This window comes from Genypterus blacodes, unplaced genomic scaffold (genome assembly GCF_046128005.1).
Source record: "Genypterus blacodes isolate CSIRO-AG114 ecotype Tasmania unplaced genomic scaffold, CSIRO-AGI_Gbla_v1 ptg000057l_1, whole genome shotgun sequence".
In the NCBI taxonomy this organism is placed as follows: Eukaryota; Metazoa; Chordata; class Actinopteri; order Ophidiiformes; family Ophidiidae; genus Genypterus; species Genypterus blacodes.
In genome coordinates, this window is record NW_027466869.1 from 346,545 (window position 1) to 368,500 (window position 21,956).

At 42.8% G+C, this 21,956-nt stretch overlaps 1 protein-coding gene across 2 annotated transcripts in view; it reads right to left on the reverse strand.

The window, feature by feature from the left end:
* Positions 1-21,956, reverse strand: part of adamts16 (ADAM metallopeptidase with thrombospondin type 1 motif, 16) — a 47,817-nt gene that overhangs the window by 17,107 nt on the left and 8,754 nt on the right. For both annotated transcript variants that reach the window (XM_076152770.1, XM_076152769.1), the window contains 11 exons: positions 17,243-17,696; positions 15,045-15,247; positions 13,047-13,130; positions 12,125-12,284; positions 9,731-9,836; positions 9,151-9,288; positions 6,626-6,779; positions 4,177-4,272; positions 1,416-1,564; positions 491-663; positions 276-406 (listed from right to left, as the gene is read on the reverse strand). In XM_076152770.1, coding sequence (XP_076008885.1) covers positions 276-406; positions 491-663; positions 1,416-1,564; positions 4,177-4,272; positions 6,626-6,779; positions 9,151-9,288; positions 9,731-9,836; positions 12,125-12,284; positions 13,047-13,130; positions 15,045-15,247; positions 17,243-17,696 — 1,848 coding nt within the window. The remainder of the gene's footprint in view (positions 1-275; positions 407-490; positions 664-1,415; positions 1,565-4,176; positions 4,273-6,625; positions 6,780-9,150; positions 9,289-9,730; positions 9,837-12,124; positions 12,285-13,046; positions 13,131-15,044; positions 15,248-17,242; positions 17,697-21,956) is intronic.

Here is a 21,956-nt window from a genome sequence, read left to right on the forward strand (position 1 = left end):
AAAATATTAGATTTATTACTAAACACCGTGATGTGCCTTTTGCTGTCCAATTTCTTCATTCAGAAAAGCAGATGCGATTTCATCAGGTTGAAACTTATGAAATAGCACAACAAGGGTGTTTACTGCTCAAATCATACTCAGAATTTATAGCGCAACCCCAAAGACTGCACGCATGATATCACTCTTCAAAACAATTGGAGCTCTAAAGGATTCTTCTTCTTCGAACCAAACTGCGGTCATGTGTCACCGCTTTTAGAGTTTGTAAGACGTATTACCTCACACAGTCCGTCAATGCAGACATTGGAGCTCTCCTGTGAGCACAGAGTTCCGTCCTTAACTTTGCTAGCCAAGGCAAAGAAAAAATCATAGCCATCGGCGAAGCAGTACAGCTTACATACGTCTTGATCTGGAAGAGGAAAGTGTGTGTCCCTTTAGTATCATTATGATTTGCGGTGTCATTTTGAGAAAGAATGTTAAACAAAAGTCCCACCGTCCACTCGGGTGTAGGGCCTCCAGGTGTAGAACCACCCTCTGAACTGTTTGCTGTTGTATTCAGCACATTGCTGCGCTCTGTAGTCAGTGGCGTTGGGAGGGCAGTCGTTTGTGTTACAAAGCTTGAATGAGCGAGACGAGCCTTCGCAGTACTTCCCCCCGTACGCAGGTCTGACACAGGGAGACGTGCGGAACATATTAATCATCCAGAAGACACTTTTGTTACTGTGCAATACTACAAACAGCAGTTTTCCATGAATAATATGTGTATAAACTGTATCTGGTTGTGTGTGTGTGTGTGTGTGTGTGTGTGTGTGTGTGTGTGTGTGTGTGTGTGTGTGTGCAGGAGTGCAGCTGTGGTGGCGTCTCTTCCAATCACAGGTGTACACCCCCAGGCTATGTTCCTACAAATCTCTTCCTCAGGACAATTACACGTCTATACCCCCCCCCCCCCCCCCCCCCCCCCACCTCCCCTCCCCATCATGTCTTTCCTCTCATTCTCTCAGATCCACGTCCCCCCCCCCCCCCTCCCCCCACAATAAATTGTCCTTCGCTTCCTCTGTCACTTCTCTTTGTGTCGTCTCACCCATCCTCCCCCACAGCTCTCCCCTCATCAGCCTCTGTCTAATTTAGCTCAGCACTTGTCAGGATCTTGGCATGACATGATAGAGAAGAGGCCCCAGCGTTTGGGGATGGGCCCCCCTGACTGACTGCTTGTGCAAATAAGCACAAGTGACTGATGAAGCCTGTGAGTAAGAGATTAAGTGAGAGAATCACCCAGGAAGAAAAACCCACGTCCTTGCGGTTTTGTTCACGTGTCTTGTCTTAAGATTAGATTTTTGTTAAATTAAAGTGCAAACCGTCATAAACGTGTAGAGAGACAAAGGTTTGTGTGAGTGTGTGTGAGTGTGTGTATTCTCTACCTGGGGTTACTGCACTGCCTCTCTCGATAGGTGACTCCGCTCTCGCAGCTTCGCGAGCAGGAGGACCAGGATGACCACTCAGACCAGTGGCCGTGCTGAGGCCTCGGCCCCTCGTCGCCCTCTTTCACACACTGGCCCCTCCGACACCACTGGCGGGGAACAATGAGGGAGACATGTGAGAGACGCACACACACACACACACACACACACACAAGGGTGCAGCTTTGTCAAATCGTAGAGGGTCGGTAATTGTTTGCTGGTTTAATGGATGTCAACATGTCTAAATTATTGTCATGCTGCTTTCTGAACAAATTTTCTACACTTTTTGGACTTTGAGTGGAACCAAACGGCAAAACCAAAAATACAAAGATAATGTAGGAACAAATCCCAAACTTCCAATGTAATACACCACCATTTTTGTATTTTTTGCTGCACTTTGCAGTATTTCCTTCCCGCTCCTCATTCACTTATTAATCATTGTAAAATTCATCAATCTCAAGTTAAAACCTTTTCATAACCATTCCAATATTGTTACAGCAGAAAACACCTGATTTCTCTGAGCCATCTAAGATAGAAAAGAAAAACATATCATACAGGGCACTGAAATAATTTATCTTTTTTCCACTGTGGGGAGATCCTGTATGTGATGGACAAATGCAGATTTTTAAACAAGATTAATGACTTTTTGGCGCTGTAAGAGGTGATAGAGGTCTGAATAGTCAATGAATCATAGACCTCAGAGTTCTTACCTAAAAAGGATTGAACCGCTAATGAAATCCCCATAAGATAACAAAGAAATCACGTGTTCAAAATTGAGTCGTACCAAACTGACAGCCCCTGAATGCAACGTGAGGAGTCCTTGTACAAACCCAGAGTTACTTAAAGCAACATTATGTCACAAACTGTTTACAGTCTTGAACTGGTTTTGTACATGTCAAGATGACATCAGCCAAAGAACAATCGACTGCACCACCTCGCAGTGATCTCCACAACCATTGCATACACACACACACACACACACACACACACACACACACACACACACACATACCTCAATGCACTAACTTGCATGAACTCTTATTATGAAAGCTGGGGGTGCATCTGTTCTTGTTGCACACCAGCCCACAGAAACACACACACACACACACACACACACACACACACACACACACACACACACACAGCAAGTGATTCACACCCGCCCTTCAAACTAATCTTGTGGTCCTTGACTGAGAAATAGAACAGCTGATTTCCCCTTAATTTTCCCCCTGCGGCTGAGTGCCATGGATTCCTAAGTGAGCCTGTCATTGTTTGCGTTCAGTTAATTGTCCCGTGGAGGCGCAGGCAGGATTAAACCATCAAGTTCAATATATTGAGAAGCAAATGTCGATGAGAGGCTGGTGGGGAGCGATGGGGGGGTCAGGGAGGGAGGGTAACAGAGAGAGAGAGAGGGAGAAAGAGAGAGAGAGAGAGAGAGAGAGAGAGAGAGAGAGCGAGAGAGCGAGAGAGCGATCTGTGAATCTCGAAAGAAGGAAGGAAAGAAACAAAGAATAAATAAAGAGGGCAGATTGCTTTTTGGCCCAAACTCTAGTGGCCCTTTTTTTTTGCCAAGTCAGCAACAAACCAAGTGCAGCTGTTCCCTGAGGTAAAGCAAAGAGGAGGGAGACTATGGTACCTCTGTGATGAAGAGTGATTTGACCCTGCACTCCGACAGATTAAACTGGAAAACACAGTCAAGCCAATCCAACCTTTTTGTTTAAATATATTGGTTTATGTTAGGACACCCAGCTGTGGTGTGTAATGTCTCTTAGGTCAAATACAACAAGCAGCACTGTAACACTCAATAAATGGTAGCTATGTTAGTTTCTCCAGTGATTTAACCCACTCACCTTATAAAATAACACCACACCGTGTCCCTGTTTGACATTTATTCCATTTGTAATTACACAGTACTTTAAACCTTGGAAGAGGAACATGTGTGTGTGTGTGTGTTTCATCTCCTTACAAGCTCTTTCCCTCTTATATTAAAACTCACAGCTGATATCACGGGGCAGTAAATCAAGTAAAGAAAATGGGTCAACCGGTGTTTTAAAGGAGAATCCACCCTAAAACAGGATGAACTTCCTTTCACGCAATTTCGGCATTGCAGCGCTGAATTGAGAAAACATGCCGTTATAGTTAGTAGAGGATTGAAATGGTGCCTCGCTATAAAGACACACACCTGGTTATGTTTAAAGTCCTGACTTTGACACGAGGGAGATCAATTGTGTTTCTCTGCTGGGGGGCGGGAGTCTGATTTTCCCCAAAAAAAACGCCTCCGTGTTTATTGTTGTTATGTGACTTTATGTATTTTATTTGTCAAGATGTTGCCATGACATAGTGTTCTGGCAAAAGGCAAATAAAAAGCACAAGATGTTCTTATTTTACAAAACAAGGCTAGATTTGTTTAGAGGCTCAAATGGAACAAAGGTTATTCTACCAATGGGATGTTTTAAGGGTAATCCTGCTCCCTGAAATGAAACATGAGCAAAAGCAGAATCTGGGTTAGTATCTTCAGGCTCTTTTAGAAGGAACTCTGGTGTGGCCATTTGATTCGCCTCTGAGGAGACATTCAAAGAGAAATGAAGTCCCATGCCAGTCATGTGATGCCATATTTCACTCTTCTCTCTCTCTCCCTCTCTCTCTCTCTCTCTCTCTCTCTCTCTCTCTCAGACACACATACACACACGTGCACACACAGAAAAATCTTGTGTTAAGTCACCATATCAGGGCCACAGGCGGAGCCCTCAGCAGCTGGCATGAACTTGGTCTCACACTTCCTCCCAACACGATGACACCACAGGGCCTTGCAGATGTCCTGGAAGAACACAAAGAGCGAGAGAGGGAGAGAGGGAGAGAGAGAGAGAGAGAGAGACAGAGAGAGTGAGAGAAAGAGAGAGAGAGGAAGCCAGAGAGTAATTTATACGAGGCAGTTTTCTACCTCCAAATTACAGGAGTGGGATGATCTGCAACCTTCTCACAAGAGCAGTAAACACATCCAAAAACGGGAAAAGAGATAAATTGTGATAATGTTATTTTGGCTCCAAGGAACTATATAAAGATTGTGATGGAACCTTGCTGAAATAGAAGATGTCTGAATAACGATTCTCTTGCAAAGCTCTGCTGTAAAATCAGTATCTCCGGACGGATAAGATAAGAGGGTTTTTGAAAAGGACAGAAAATAAACACAGACTTTACAAAACAGTGTTTCCAAACATGATCCCGCAGACATGCAATGTGTTGGCGACAATAACCCTGCAGAATCACAACAAGTCCTCCTCATGCATACATTTTATCAGCAAAGGAAAATGGATACAAGGAAATAGCTTTGCATCGGGGGAGGGAGACGTTCTGAAGCAGATTTGCACGGTTCACATGGTGGATCAGGTCCTGGCTGACTCAGAGGGGAGCGCTCGGTGGTTTCCTCACTCACATTGCCTGAGAAACATTGCCTGCTACTTTTTAACATGTCCACACTGTTACTATCTGAATGACTATATCAGATTTTGACAACTCAGTGCAGATGCAGACAGGCACCTCTGCCTCACATGGCTCCTGCCAAAAACCATCATGGACCGCATCCCAAGACATATTTGTCCAGCTGTTTTGCTTGCTCAGGGTTTTTCTGCAGTAAAAATGGTGAGAGAGAGGAAGACTGAGACTGAGGAGAAAAAGAGAGAGAGAGGGAGAGAGAGAGAGAGAGGGAAGAAAAGAGAGAAAGAGAACAAAACACCCGCTCAAGTTATTTAGCTTTTTGCTAGGGTAACCCAGGTCTAACCCACTGAGAGTATCGTTTGGCTTTTCCATTGGTACCATATCTTGACAACACCTGCCAGAAAGACATATGAAATATGAATTCTCAGCACAATGGATTGCACCACAGAGGCAGATACTTGTACTGTTTTATGAGTAACAAGTGTCTGGAAAGGCTGTAAGCATGAGGGCTGCTCTGGGAGTGTGTGTCCCGTGCACCTTGCTGCTACCATGTGCAAAGGGAGAGACGCTGAATGGTGATAAAACAAAAACACGAGGAAGACACTTAAGAAAACTTTAAGTTGAATGTATAAAAATCCACGGGTGTGTAGGTGAGGAGGCAAAAGAGGACATTGTGTGCTGGTATGAGCGGTTCAAATGCGGCTAACAATCTCATTTTCAAAGCTTTTCTCTGTCCGCACATGATCCTCAAACTACAGCATGTGTCGGTTCATAAAGCAGGGAAACCTCAACAGCAATCTTAGAGCAGAAGGAGAAGAAGAAGAAGTAGAAAAAAAGACTTGTCGTCTTTGGCATCCAGCCAAAGACATTGCACAGTCCAATCTATTCGAGGGGAAAACGGTGTGATGTAAACATTTTAAAGCTAAATGCATCTACTGCGCTGGGAGGTATTAAGTGTGTTCCTCCGATGTTAATGCTGTGACCCGGGGAGACCTGATGATGGCTCCCACATGCAGACATTTCATGACTGGAATGAAGCAAAACTATTGATAATAAAAACAACTCAAGTCAAAAGATGACCCATTTTATCTACAGTATATTCTATGACTTCATCTCTTTCTTGTTTCATTTCAAAGCCATAGATGGGATTGGACTCCATCATAAATCCCTGGAGGGTAAACAGTTGAATCTGATTATGAGCAATGCCAATACAATTGCTCATAAGGGACAAAGACAAAACAGAAAAACAAGAAAGAGGAACTATTTTGCATGGAGAGGCTCATTTTTGGTTTGGGTAACATTGTCCCAGGTCAGTCTCACACTCTGTAGGATATGAACAATGCATATCTTTCTTCACGCCTCCACTGTGGCATTAAACACAGAGGTGATTTAAGTTCTTTCTGGAAGTCTCAAACAGTTCAGGTTCTCTCAAACAGCAACATCAGCAGTGCTCAAACAATGTGAGAGCAACAGATTCCCATTGGCAACGCTCCAGTGTATATTTAGCCATCCGTCCCAATGAGTATTTCATGGGCAGCAGTATAAGTCTCACTATTTGCTGTGTGAGTGCGTGTGTGTGCGTGCGTGTGTGTGTTCCTCCTTTTTCCCCTCAACCTCATTACAAGATTCTCATTTCAAGATCATACAATTGCCACCATTCAAGTTTGCCTGAGAAAAACTAAAGAGTGAGAAAACAGTAGCACTTCTCATCTCCTTCTTGTTTACTTGTGTTTTACCTTCTTAAAATCCAGGGTACAGAGTTTGGCCTTTTCCCCAAATTGCCATTTGCACTGCGTGTCAGCGTCGTACAGTTCACCAGGCAACTTCTCAGGGTACCGATACTCCTTCACTGCTCTGGGTTCATCTGATAAGCACAAGGCTTGAGCAGAACTGGGAGAGGAGAGGAGAGGAGAGGAGAGGAGAGGAGAGGAGAGGAGAGGAAGGTGATAAGAGATGAATTAGTCATTTATCGTCATTTAACAATTTTGCTGAAGATCAACGTATAAGTGGGCATTAACAGATTGGTGCCGCGGTTTAAAGGTGAGGTAGCTCAGAAATTCCCAGACATAGAGCATCAGCCCATCGCGTTCCTTTGCTTCTCACTTTTGGAGAGTGCCATAAAGTGTTACCATGGTATCACAACATGTTGCCAAACTCAAACCCTGAGAGTCATGGTTTTAATGCATCAGACACTCAATTATGACAGACTCCTTGCCCGTATCACTCATATCCTAACACCAGTAGGGGGGATTCCGACGTTAGCTGATATCATTGGTTACTATACGGAGATGTTTTACAGCTTATACACTGCAGTCGGGGGAATATAATACAAAATATGGTGGAAAGAGCTTGAAAAGGCAAAATATGTTGGAAAGCTTCATTGTGCTAGTGAGTGGTCCTGATTGCTTTAGCAGAGCATGCGTGTGTGTTACTTGATGTGAACTTTCATTGCTTTATGGGCCCGATGCGTCGACGGAGTACAATGGCTGTCCTGCATATGCTGTCATTTCGGTCAGTTCTCTGCAATCCGACATTATTCACATTGTATGTAAAAAAAGTTCCTGAAAAATACATTTCCAGTGTACAAGAAGCAGCCAGACAGAGACTCACACAGATACAAGTGCAGTTCAGCTGAAAGCAGCTATGCACATACACACTGATGGCAATTGAATGAACACAAAACGCACTGTATGGCACAATATTAATATCAGATGGAGATCAGAAAGAAGCAAGACTGGTATATATTTATATTTTGTAAGAATTCCTGGAGATTCCCCTCACTCATCTCTTCCAGATACGGATTACGGAGCATTTGCTATCCAACCTGATGCACATCAGACAGATATATGAGCAGTGGTGGATATGGAAAAAGAACTGCAGAAAGGTTTTTACAGACAACAGGAATTTAAGTTCTAATGTGCATAAATTCATTTTCCAACCTCAAAGGGACCTCAGAATAGTCAGATCAAGTCTCAAATCTACCCTTGGATAATTAGACACCATCCAAAATGCGGTTGACCAAAGTAGAGCCTCCTGATACTGGGAGGAAATTGGATCCACTCGGGTGTGTGTCATATTGACACGCAGACCCAAGACGGGTAGCAAGAGCCTGGTCACTTACCCAGACTTGATTAGACTGCTCCTGTATTAGGCACGATCAAGAGCTCTGATAACACATCTAACTACACACACTCATACTATACATAACACATACTCTCTATACATCCAGACCTAGCTGTCACATCTGCCTGAGGAGAGGTAGATTTAAAGTTAGTTTGATGTCAAATCTCTTGGCTCGTCTCTATAACATGTGTAGGCAGAGACATTCAGGAGGCTCTAATAACTCAATGAGACCATGTCCTTCTGTTGATTGCAATTAGGAACACATACAATACTGCAGCATTTTATCACGCAGTAATTATATAGTAAGTAGATCACTAGTTAGTTGCGTGGTGCAGAAATCCCCTCCGCTTGGCCTCTGGGGGTGATGGGAGTTTAATATAAGGCTGACAGGCCTAACGAGGGTGAGGTCACCCCGGCTCTAATAACTCAGCGAGGAAATACACTGTCTGTCTCCACCACTCTGAGAGGGGGGACCTGACAGTTCAGTTACACACTGGTAAATTTAGTGGAGGGCACTGCCTCTGGGCTATCTGGTTTCACACACACACACACACACACACACATATATACACACACAAGCACGCACACAAAGACACACGCTCACACATGCAGACGCAGCCAGACATGCACACATGGATGCTATGTCAATGTTGCTTGTTTTCTTGCTTGGGTTACTAGAATGCATGCATGGAAATGTAGTTGCTACACACACACACACACACACACACACACACACACACACACACACACACAGACATACATAACATTCTCCTTCACACACACCTTACCTGACACTTAATACTTGTTAATGCTAACAGGAAGATAGCAGCAGCACACATCACTCAGCTTGCTTGCTACATCAGCTATATTTAAATTGCTCACACACACCCCACCCCACCCACTACACACACACGCACACACACACACTTTTACAAAGTAGGGTACTTCCCTCAAAGTTGTGACGCTACTGTAAAGTGTAAAGTGACATATTGTGTGAAACTGATTTATGTGCTGCAAACATGCTTATCTATAAGTAACACATGCTGAACACACACACACACACAAAATAAGTTTTAAGTCAAAAGCATATTACTAATATACAGAAAATATAGACAGACAGCACGACATGTTAGCTTACTTGAGGAAGCGGCTGAGGTACTGACGGCTGCAGGCCGACCAAGAGAAGATCCCATTGTGACCAGCCAGCGTGGGAGACATGATGTTGCCCTCTGACTTCTTACACACATTCCCCTCGCCGTCATGAACCATCCCAAAACTGCACAAATAAATAAGAGATAAAGGATTTCCATCTGCCAGGCGTAAGGTTAATCAGCCCCATGTTGCAAATTATTACCATTCAAGGCTAAGCGTGTTTGTCTTTGTCGCAAGGGTGGATAGAAAACACTGCAAAATTCCTTTACTGCTGGTATCTGAGGGACACTAGATGTTTCTTTTTTCACGTGGAGATCAAACAAAACCATTTTGTTCTCCATACTGACGCACAAAATGGAATTTGTCATACACACATTGAAGCTCTGTAGCGTCTGTTCCCCTATGGTTCCTGTTATCATAACCCATATTAAACACACGCCGGACCATTTTTCAGCACATTCTTTCCAATTTCCCTGTGAGTGGACATGTGGACATAGAGAGCGAATAGATCACAGAAAACAGCAAGAACACGTTTCTATTATTAGTTTGGTATAGAAGCTACTTACTTGTGTCCAGACTCGTGTGCGATGGTGAAGGCCAGGCCTAATCCTGTGTCTTCATTAATGGTGCAGCTTCTGTACTTGCTGCACATGCCGCTAATCGGAGCAAAACCTGCACGATAGAACAAGAACAACGTTTCATTAAAACTCAGCCGGCGTTTCATCCATCAAATCTAAAATATCATCAGTCAGGTCCAAGGTAAACCCTGACTAACACGGCTGCTGGTTCTATTCGCCGCTGCCAGATTCTTCCACCTAATTTTTCAGGCCTACACGCACAAGTTTAATAAATTAGACCTTCTACTACATTAAACAATACTTTTACTTTCCAATGCCCTGGAATAACAAGCAAGGGGGTTTCACTTTATCTGGGAGGCAGCAAATGACTCCCAAGTCTGCAGTGAAATGTTTCTACAGGAGGCAGATGTGGCAGGTAGCTGTGGATGGCACGCATTAGAAATATCAAACACACCATAACTGGGTTAACCCCCTAAATATGTTAAAATATGAGGCTCTGTGGGAACATTCACGATTCCCACCGGTCCCTCTGCCTTCACTTTAAAATATATATGGTAGACGTTCCCTCTCTGTCTTCCCTTCCCTCTCATCCCTACCATTCGCTCCTAAACTCTCTGTTATTCTTGATCTCCCTTTATGTCTGTCTCAGTCCACACTCTCTCTGTCTCTCTTCCTCACACACATGCACACATACACACTCCCCTGGCTCTGAATCAAAAAGGATAATACCCATGAGGGCCTCCCTTAATGTTTTTGTCTCACAGAGAATTTAGTCTTGTGTTGTTATTTTATGACTCCAAGCCATTTGCAATAGAGTGTAAAATCCCTGAAGTAATGTTCTCATGTACATAACTAATATGAGTAATGATATTTAGCAGAAGAAGGCAGGATTGACTGTGAGAACTGCCTTTTTGTTCTGTATTTTGTGTCAAGGAAGAAGAAAAGATAAGATAAGATAAGATAAGATAGTTTATTTAAGTCATTTTGCATGCAACTGACAGCAATCACACACAATTGAAATTTGTCTTGCACCCCCTACATATCACACACACAAACACATGCACTACAGAGGGGGTGCAGGGCAGCCATTTTTCGGCGCCCGTGGAGCAGTTGGGGGTTCGGTGCCTTGCTCATGTGCACCTCGGCAGCGCTCTGGAGGCAAACTGGGAACTCACTAGCTACCAGTCTGCGTACTTGGTCCACACGGGGACTTGAACCGGCGACCCTCCGGTTCCCAGCTGTCCGGCCCAGCGGACTGAGCTACTGCCGCCCCCAAATCACTGATATGATCACTGTTATGTAGGTTTTTAAACGTGGAGGTAAACATTGAGGAATTGACCTGAAGTAGTAATGCAAATAAACAGGGTTATATACTGACTGGTGCTGGTGGTGATTTTGCCACGCACCTTTTGGAATTCAACTAAACTAACTGCACATACACAGACAGACACACAGAGAGAGAGAGAGAGAGAGAGAGAGAGAGAGCTTTGAACTGGGCATTCATAGCAACGATTAGGGTTAATGCTAGCTGACAACACTTTGAAGTCATGACTAGTCTGGGGTTAAGGTGAACGTGTGAGCGACTGTGTGTGTGTGTGCGCGTGTTTTTGTGTGTGTGTGTGTGTGTGTGTGTGTGTGTGTGTGTGTGTGTGTGTGTGTGAAGCTCTCTGGGACTCAAAATGGAAGTTTTGTTTCTCACAGAGTGGAAGACAACAATGTGTTGACATGGTCATTACCACAAACAGGCTGTTGTTATTTTGTTAAGTGTACAGTCACAGTGAGTGGGAGAGTGTGTGTGTGTGTGTTATGATTGTGTGTGTGTGTGTGTGTGTGTGTAAAGCAGCTGAGTCCAGTCTGTACAAGATAAATTAATGTTCCTTAGCTTACAAAATGACAATATCATTCTAGTTTCTTCATGTTTGCATTTGAACATTAATATTTTGGAAACATAGAGATAGTGTAAGTATGTAACCATCAAACTTCCATTCTGATCAAACGTTTCATTATAGATTTTTTTCTTTTGACTTGCTGCTCAATTTCTGACTATTCCACAGATCTCCACACCATGTAAACGACACAGTGGTGCTGAAAAGATCTGAAAGGTGCGAATGTGTTCAACATCTGTTTTGGCCTCTGTTACCCAGGGTCAAACCGTGTGACAGGGGACAGTGGCACCTTCCCAGAGAGAGAGAGAGATAGAGAGAGAGAGAGGGGGGGGGAAACTCTACTGTGTCACTAACCATTATTTCAAGTTATGTCTCCCTCTATTACAGTTGCAGAAGATTGTGTACTATTGCCCCAAACTACACTTCCACTCACTTTCTAACTTCCAAACCTAAAGGAGGATATTAGAGTATTAGACTAGGAGATTAGAAGACGTACCCAGTGTGTCACAGGGTTCGTTCTTCCAGGAGCAGATGTCGAGGCCGGTGAGCAGTATTGCGTGGTCGTGGCGTCGGCCCTCTCTGCCTCCCAGAGTGGACTGCCAGTGACAGAAGCTGTTGAGTGTGTGGTCTGCATGGTGGCTGATCACCAAGCCATCCTGAGGGAGAACACAGATAGGAAAGCCGGGAAAGATGAGCCAAGGCACGTTATCCCCTTTTTTGATGAAATAGTCTGAGTTAATTTAAGGCTAATAAATATACACAATGCTTTTATGCTTCCGTTATTAAAGGAAGTAAATATGATTTAATTTGAATTGATGATTGAGATAAGCACTCATTGATCACTTGATGTTTTGTAGAGACAGAGATCAAATTAATGATGTTAAGGCCTGGGACATTTTTGGGATTCCTTCCACCGATAATGGCTTCTAGAGGAAGACTGAAAACTATTAACATCACACAGGTGGGGGAAAAGGATCATTGGTTCTCCCTCAGCCAGACCCCTAACCCTTCTCTCTCTCCCTCTCTCTCCCTCTCTCTCTCTCTCTCTCTCTCGCTCTGTCTCGCCCTCCCTCTCCTCCTCTGCCCCGCACTTCCCGAGAATTTCGCCCTTTACTCTGGCTACGGTCCAAGGAAATGTATAGCCTATACTTAAGGTACAATTAAGCTATCAGAGTTAAAGCTCTTAGCCGTTAAACCTGCCGGACCTCCAGGCTCATTTACCTCCAAACAAATAAACAAACATCCCCATTTCCTAACAATACAAGCCTGTCTGAGGTTTGATGACCCATAACAAACAGAGGCTCAGGTCAACCCAGATAAGGACTAAGAGAAAAAAAGACTTTATTTGAATTCCTGCTAATCAGTTTCAGTGCTTCTTGTTTCAGTAGCTTCCTTTTTGGAGGCAATGAGACGCTCACCTGCTCTTCGTCCAGAAGCACAAGGCCCACGATCACTATGTTGATGTTTCCTCCTATCGTACCGTCTTTGAAGAGACTGGACACCTAAAAGACACACAAACATATAAAGCACGCTAGGCACCATTTCAAGTGATTTGGAGAACTACAGTCTTGTTACACTTGCAAAACAATCAAGAACTTAACAATTACAAAGAGTGACAATACATTTTTCCCACCAAACTTCCTCTTTAGAAACTTTAAACATTTCTCAGTGTGCCAAAGTAGTCACTATCAGCTGAATGTTTTGTTTACCTGTAAGTCCCTACAGTACATTTTCCTGTTTTGCACAAAAGGTAAAGTATCAGTTTCCCCTCATATACAATTTGAATTAAAATTTTATAGGACAGACTGTTAATCCATTGCAAAAACATACTTCTTTTGACAACTTTCACAGTTCTAGCCAGCTGATCATCGGGCTGAACTGGCCAATAGGTAGTTAAATTTGATCTGATGGCCTTCTGTTAATCATAAATAACAAACCTCTAATTTAAGCCTCTCTGGAGAACACTGTCTGCCAGTTGTTAACGTTAATGATGATTGTTATTATCATTGGATGATTATTTCATGCAAATTTATTAGTACTTTGTGAACATTTGGCAATACACTGTTATGTTTCAGCCAAACGTATTCTCACACCTGTATGGATTTATAACTAAAACAGAGATCTGGGTCAAACGTGCAACAACACACCTTGAGATTCCTACAGAAATAACGCACTAAACTTTTTCTGATGGTATCGCTGACGTATGACAGCCGCCACTGCTGTTTCCAATTGGCCGTCTTGTACTCACATGGATATCTGAGCATTAATCATAACAGTGGATTTGTGCTTTGAAAGTGGACGTCTGATCTTTTGCTCTTGTTCACTCTCTCTCTCTCTCTCTCTCTCTCTCTCTCTCTCTCTCTCTCTCTCTCTCTCTCTCTCTCTCTCTCTCTCTCTCTCTCTCTCTCTCTCTCTCTCTCTCTCCTCCCTCTCAGGGCCCATGAATACCCCTGATGCCACTCACACAGATCCTTTTTTCTTTAGGCGCGCTCTCATTCATTCCTTATGTTCCCCGTGTTTGGTCTTTTTCTGCACTGACTCATGAGTAGATACACGGCTATGGTTTGTTATTGATGTCAAGCAATAACGTTAAAGTCGAAGAGACAGTCACAGACACTTACCGAAACTCCGATCCTATAAACTAAAACCTGCAGCACCATGCTGGACGGTGAATCATGATGCTTTCACATACCACCTACGTAAACCATTCACATCTGTTTCCATAGGGTTGCAGTGTTTTGTGTTACATACAGTATGTTGTTATTATAAAAATGTTTCTGAAATCTTTCTACGCTGCCAAGAAGAAAACATAAATTTAGGCAAATGTTGGAATGCCGTGTCAGATTTAATTTTCAAAAAAAAATAGAGAGTATCCCTTTTAAGCCCCATGGGAGCTGGCAGAGGGGAGGGGGATGGGTGTTTTCTGTGAAACTCCATACTGTATTTAGGTGACTCCTCTAAGGCGAGCTGTGACTGCTCCAGCTTGGTTTCTACTAGAGGGAACCGTGTTTTCAAAATAGATGGATTATCTTTGGATTTGTCAGTCAGTCATTAAGTAGCAAAACGAGCGTGACGGAATTTGCTTGCAGATCAGCTGAGAGAGACGGCGGGGGGGACGCAGCCGTCCCAATGATCTCACACAGATATCAGTTTCGTGTTTTTAGATGTGCCCTTTCAGACATGTGAGAGGGGGAGACGGAGGTGTAGAGTCACTAAACCCTAAAGCCAGAGTAAAATCCTTGCATTTAATTCCATTTAGTGCCAAATCTTTCAAACCCACATTACTGTTAATGGAGACACATGGAGCTATGGTTGATAACTGGCATGTAATTGCATCAAACAACCAACGATATCTGATAGTTTTGATTTGTGGATGATTAAACGTGTCACCGAAAAGAAAGAACTAGGTTTCTCACCATATTAAGCACAGTGAGAACATACGTGGTGATGTTCTCATGGCCGTGGTTGTCCATCATCTTCCTGTCCACCACCACCAGTGTCTCCACGTTGAGCTTCTGATTGGATTGATTCTTCATCACCGCCGCTCTTTTGTTCCTTGGGATCAACTTGTACTCATCTGGAAGCGTGAAGAGATCCTCTTCAGGAGGTTTGGGCATGTCTGAAAAAACAAGAAATAGATGGAAATAAAGCAAATATAATTGACCTGATCCTAGGTATAGATAAAGACTGATGTAGTTATTGAACAGACAGATTGGATCTGACATGGCTGACCTGGCTGCCAGAGTAAATAGTAAACAAACTGTAGGATTGTCAGTTGCAATTGGTTGCTGGAAGGTAAACAATATTAAATAAACAGTAATAGCAATTTAGTGGCAATTAAAGCCCCACAGGCACCCAACTTGTGATGATGTACAGGTTTGAATGAACCTTTAGCCAGCCGCCAACTAGACACCTATGCCTCCGAGTGTTAAATGTGACAGTTCTACCAGCAATTCTGGAAAGTACCTGACAACCATTCGGGATGATTAACTATACTCTTAGTTTCATGACCTGATGTCATGGATAAAATGAATACCGAGTTTTTTCCACTGTTGACTCTGGCAATCTCACTGTTATGCTACCATTAAAAACAGTGTGAAATTACATTATGTGATGTACTGTGCATTAGCACCAGCTAAAACAAGTCACATTTTCTCTTAATACAATATAACAGGTATAATAATGCTTTTCTTTATGTGCCAAATGCAATCCATTTTTCTGTCTCAGTAGCACAGTTGTGGAAAAAAGAGTTTGCCTGCTCACCTCATATTCTGTAGACCTGATGTAAACTATGATAATGATGCACAAAAGTCATTTGCTGACTTATTTCCTGCAGGTAAAAGCAATTCATGACCATTTCTATCTGTACTCTTTTTCAAGCACTTAGTTGCTGATAAAAATTGTAAGTGAATCTTGGCAAGGTGTCATATAGTAGATACGCTTTACTCCAGAGGATTGCATTGTAAACTTGAGATAAACATCAATAAATTATACTGCGGCCTTATCAGAGTTTGGTAAGTGAGAAAGACAAACACAGACACTGCCCTGATTTAACTCGGCTGCAGAGAAGTACCTCCACAAATCCACACTTACTTCTACATTACGACATGAGGCCTGTATTAAAAGAAAAGGCAAATCACAACCGAAAAAACTGTGTTGCCTTGGATACTATCGCCTCTAATCTTCATGTAGATGCTTTCGCGTTATGATAAACTTTCCCCAATCACCACCTGGCTGTGATAAACTTTAAAGGCAAGGAAGTTTGCTTATATGGGTGGAAAGCAGGTGAGTGACCAAAGTGCTTTTTTGACTAAAACATGGCACAGGTGTTCAGTGATGTAATCTTATGGGAATGTAAATATCGGTGTGTTTTCACTGGGGACAGACGGCTGGTTGTTATACCTCCTCTAAGTCTGATCCCTGCTCTCTGTGACGTGACCCCTGTGACACCGACAATGTTAACTGATCTTGTGGTAATTTCATGAGAGCAAACATTGGTCACGGTGTAAAGTGAACATAAAACTTTTCTCTTTGTAACCTTCTAACCTCCAACAGGTTGAGTCACTGATGACAAAACGTAACTTCATCAAACACTTAATCGTCATGAGAAACACAAATCAAAGAACTTCCTATGTAAACTAATGAGCATGATGATTTGTGGTTATGGTTCAAACGCTGTTTACTAGGGACACAAACATTGGTTCCCATGGATCCTATAATGTGTAACTATGACTACACAAATATAAAATACGGGATGTTTGCCCACTCAATGACCTCAGTGTGTCATCAACTATTAAAATACTTCACCAAAAATGTCAGCAAATAATACTATCAATATTACGAGTGCTGAAGTAATCCATCAACATTTCACTTGACATCATCGTCAACATCTTTGAGGTCCAATCACTAATTTAGTTACATCTAGAAATCTAAGAGCATTATTATGATTTTGTCTCACAATGTGCTATGTGATGTCTGGCTGGGAATATTCTCATATGTGAAGCATTTCTGCTTCAGCTCAGGGTTTCAGGAGGTCAAACATGACCTACAATGTCCTATATGAGTGCACCATAATGCTACAATTGTATTAGAATGAGAGATTGTCCTTACATACATTTCTTCCGTCTGCCACAGAAGTGCTGCCGCTGCTTCTCCCCCTGTCTGTGCTCGTACTCGTGCAGATCGGTTGTCTGGTCACCATGGTTGCTGCTGTTTTTTTCGCCGCCATGCTGATGTTGATGGATGTGATTGGGATGCTTTTGCTGACTCGTGTGATGATCTCCACTGACTGTGCTGTAGGTTGGATGGGTCTGTGCCTGTGCGGCTCTCTCACCGAGAATGTGTTCGTGTGATTTGTGACGAGTTGGCTCAAGCTGTGAATCTGTGGATCTCTTGAGCAGCACCCGAGGGTGATGACCTCGCTGCTGCTCTGTTTGGGGATTCCGGTCACTCTTGTAGAGAATGTGTGGCTGGTGACTGGACGGTGCAGTGAAGTTCTCCCTCTGGGCGAGACTCTGGGACACGGGTCTCAGAAAGTAGTCTGCATCCTGCGTTCGGATCAAACCTGACTAGAGGCAAAACAGACAAACCAGTTAGCTTTACAGTAGCTTTACTTAACTCCTTTCAACAACAATTGAGTAAATCCATCGCAGTCAGTCTATGTATGTAACGTTTTACATATTCAAGCCATATGGAGCTAAAAAAACAAACTTGGGTGCTTTTTAAAAGACTTGCTGCTAAAATATTTAAACATAACAAACCAAAGAACCAAACAATAACCATCTCCAGCTCTTCACTTAGATCCCCATTCGACCCGTCAGCAATTAGAGCAGAGCTGATCATACGTCACTGTGAACGTGACCCCCCCAACCCCCCCAACCTCAACCTCAACCCTGCTCAATTACTGGCTGTGTTTCTTCATGTTCAACATCTGTTTTGCTGTAGAGGGTCAGACGTTATCTCAGCAAAATCTAAATGAGACTCAGACAGATAGAAGAGGTTTGAGCTGTTTCAAACCAAATGCTCTGGCTGAGGATGGGGAGGTGGCATCTTGATTGAAAGCACACACATTGTTCATCTGTAGGGATCTTATCTGTATATTTATGTGTTTATTTTTTGGGTACATTCATATACTTATTAGATATATTTGCTAATTACATAATAATACATAGAGAAATCAGCAAACAAGGATAGATTTTGAAGTTTTATGTGCTTATAATGCATCTTTTAACATCGAATAACTTCAGACTATTAAACTATCTAACTTACTAAACTATTTCAAATTCAACATGGAGGACCATGAATGCTTTTGCATTAGGACAAAGACTCTGTGTCCAGCAAAGTATTACCTTAATTGACTCCATTGACTTCCCGTCTCTCCGTTTGTGTCTTTCTCCCCGATCAGACAGATACATTTTCAGTTTTCATATTCCATTTTCAATACACTGTGCTTCTATCAGCACAGCAAATACAGATACTTGGATCTTACTTTCTTGCTCTCTCAGTCTCTCTTTGTCTGTCTCACTCTCTCCAAACACGCACCACATCTGTGTTGACAGTCCACTGGCATGTAATATTTGGACTGTAACTGTGCTTGGCAGTAATAGTGGTTTCCCTGAAATGTGTTTAATTGACTACAGTCTCCTTACTGTGAGCTGAGAGTGGAGTGTGGGGTCCTTCATCACCACTGCTGTCCCATAGGCTGTCAGAAGCTGCCTGCCACAGTGGCAGTGGTGAGGCTGTGGCTGGCCAAGGGTGAGTGTATCCAAATGTGTGTGTGCGTGTGTGTGTGTGTGTGTTTGTATGTGGTGACATTGTGGCAACACGGTGAGATATACTATAGATGGTAGGACAGAGATTATATGGAAATGAAGGTCTGTTTGGGCTGATATGAGCAAATGGTCCATATTGTTTGCATTAAAGTGGGTGTGTCTCTTGTTGCAATCAGCTATCGTGGCCAAAACAGGGGTGTATCAGTGATATGTTTGATGCTGTTATAATGGAGCCCCATGTGCCGTTTTCCCCATTTCATCACCATTAACTCATTCAGGCTTCTGCCTCAGCCTGTCTATCAACCCCAGATCAGGAACAGTGGAACAGAACCACTGGAAAACTGTGACGGTATTAAGCATGAAATAAGAAAAAAACTGAACTCTGAGGAGACGAGCCAAAAGAGATCAGCGAGCTTTTACCGCAATATCTGTAGAGTTTACAGCTTTCATCACAAAGGGTGCAAGAAAAGCTTTACAAGTGCTTTTAGCAGTAGCTGTAATCCAACTCACCATGCCTCTTTCCTGGGTTTATCCATTTGTAGTGCAACATCTATCATTATACACATCTATATTCAAACTCTGCATGATCTAAAAGCAAAAAGAGCACACAGCTTTTAATTCTGAAACCTAGATTATGCATGCATTGAAAGGATCTCTGCAGTATAAGGATGTCATAGTACTTCATTGGCTTGTGTTGACTACCATGCGGACGAGGCCTGACCACATCCCACTGTTAAGTTGTATGCCTTCACCACAAGCCAGTGGAGAGCAGTGGCTTGTTTACAGGTGTTTCTGTGTCAGATAATGATCATTCCCCAGTGTACAGTAACTGGTGATTCACAGAGAAAAGATAACCACAAACACAGGCAAGGGAAAGACATTGGGAGACATATTTACAGCCGGAAACACTTTTTGGCCCACTACTTATGGAGAAGATTACAATCTTTTAGGCACTGTCAAAAACAAAACAATGGATGGGTGACAACGTGGCAAAAAGGGTTCAAATATATTATTACAACTCACCAATTCGTAATAGTTTCCATTCTTTTGTTATAATCCCTCAAAACTTACAACTGTGTTTCTTTGACTATCCATGACAATGCAGAAGCCGACTCAGCGAAACGGCATAGATCATGACAGATCGATTGCAGTGACCCAAATATAACACATTTGCTTAGGGCGACGATAGAAGAGTTGGGGATCATTTAGTGAGGAAGAGAAAAAAATGGAGGCAGACAGAGGAGAATAGAATGAATGCTTGCTGAGGCATTACCACCTTCTAACTCGCCTGCCAGCACTCAATAAATTATCCTGACGGGAACTAAAGCCAAGGATCATCGCTTACAATCACTTGTGACAACCGGTGCGTGATCTTGTCATACATACGGCGCTCTGCCTCAGCCGTGTATAATCACAGGCGATTGTCATAATTTGGTTCCAAGTCACAGTAAAGCCTCGGAACTGACCAGTGCTGCTGTCAACCTTCAAAACATCACATACGCTAAGTGCTTATTCTGCCTGGTGACGGGCCATGCAGTCTGCAGAGAGAGCAGAGGGGGAAAAGTGCGGCATGTGATTGTTAATAAAAACAGGTTTATTTGGAATCTTGATTTTCTTTTTTACATTTTTTGTTCTCCACAAGCGGGGTGGTCAGTTTATTTGAGGCAGTAAAATGAGATGGCGGAGATAGAGGAGAGGAAACCCATAAAGGAAAGTGACAATCAAACCATCATCAGCTGCAGCGTTTGGCGTTCAGTTCGGCCTTATAATGCTAGAATAGAACAATAAAAGTAAGTCAGTCAAGAGCCCTAAACTATAAAGTATTTAATATGAAAATATGCACAAAGCTCTATTATTTGCAGCAATCCTATGTTGAGTTGTATTTCCAGTCACATATAATCTAAAAAGCAGTAAAAAGAACTGATGTCGCTGCCGAAAAGCCATCAAAACGATTCCGCTTGTCGACTTCTGTGATGTCCGCACAGCTGCATCGGGCGCTGACAATCCTAACACTTCTGTTTCTTCCTGTGTCAACGCCTGATTGCATACGTGACATGCTACACTTTCCCAAACATTCAAGTACCGCCTGAGTGTAGCTACCATGATATGGATTCAGCAGTTATAAAACAGTGCTGACATATTTACAACTGTTATGGATCAACTATCTAGAGGACTGTCTGCAATATGGCTGTACAATGGTTTTGTACAATGATTTTGTCTTTTAGATCTAGTCTCTCTTATACTGGCAAAGCTCGTGGTCTAAATTGGGGGGATGTTTTCTCTGAATGCCCTAAAAAGGTCTTCTATGGTATCCAGTTCTTTCTAAAATGGGGGTCCAGATTATACGATTCCTCAAATCGTAATGACCCTTAAAGTCTCTTTTAAACATGTTGAATTTCCATTGTGTCTTTAATCACTTTGTTGTTGGAATCTGTCTTTGTGTGAGACTTGCCAGACTTTAAAGTATTTGCAATTTATGTTTTCCTATATCCTAACTGTTTCTGACTTAAACAAAGCTACACCCTCCTTCTGAACATTTAACCCAGAGATTGATTTTAGTCTTTTAATGATGTCTGCAGTCCATCAACTCTCTACAGCCCTTAAATTTAAGCTTTGCTTTGCACAAAACAAAGTGCACCCAATACTTCCTCTAAGTGTGTGTGTGAGTGTGTGTGCACGGAAACCGGTATGTTAAGAGATTAGGTCACACTAGTGCCTTTCCTAAATAGCCAAAGTCATCAGATTACACACTGCGCTCTACGAGGTGCAAATAGCAGTCATAAAATGCTGAAACACTGCTTGGGAGGGCGCAAACAGCTGGACTCTCTGGAGTCAGACCCATCCAGACAAGTAGCGACAGGAATGGAGGACGGGGGGGTGAGGGGTGAGCGGTAGAAAAACGGAACTGAGGAGGAAGCATCCAAGAAGCATTACAAGATACACCTGACTGACAGAAGTGCAGCTCCGTCTGTAACTCTCTCTCCCTGTAGACATAGACACAGAATAAATAAAGAGTGTGCGTTTATCATTTTTATTACTGAAACTTGGAAAGTATGC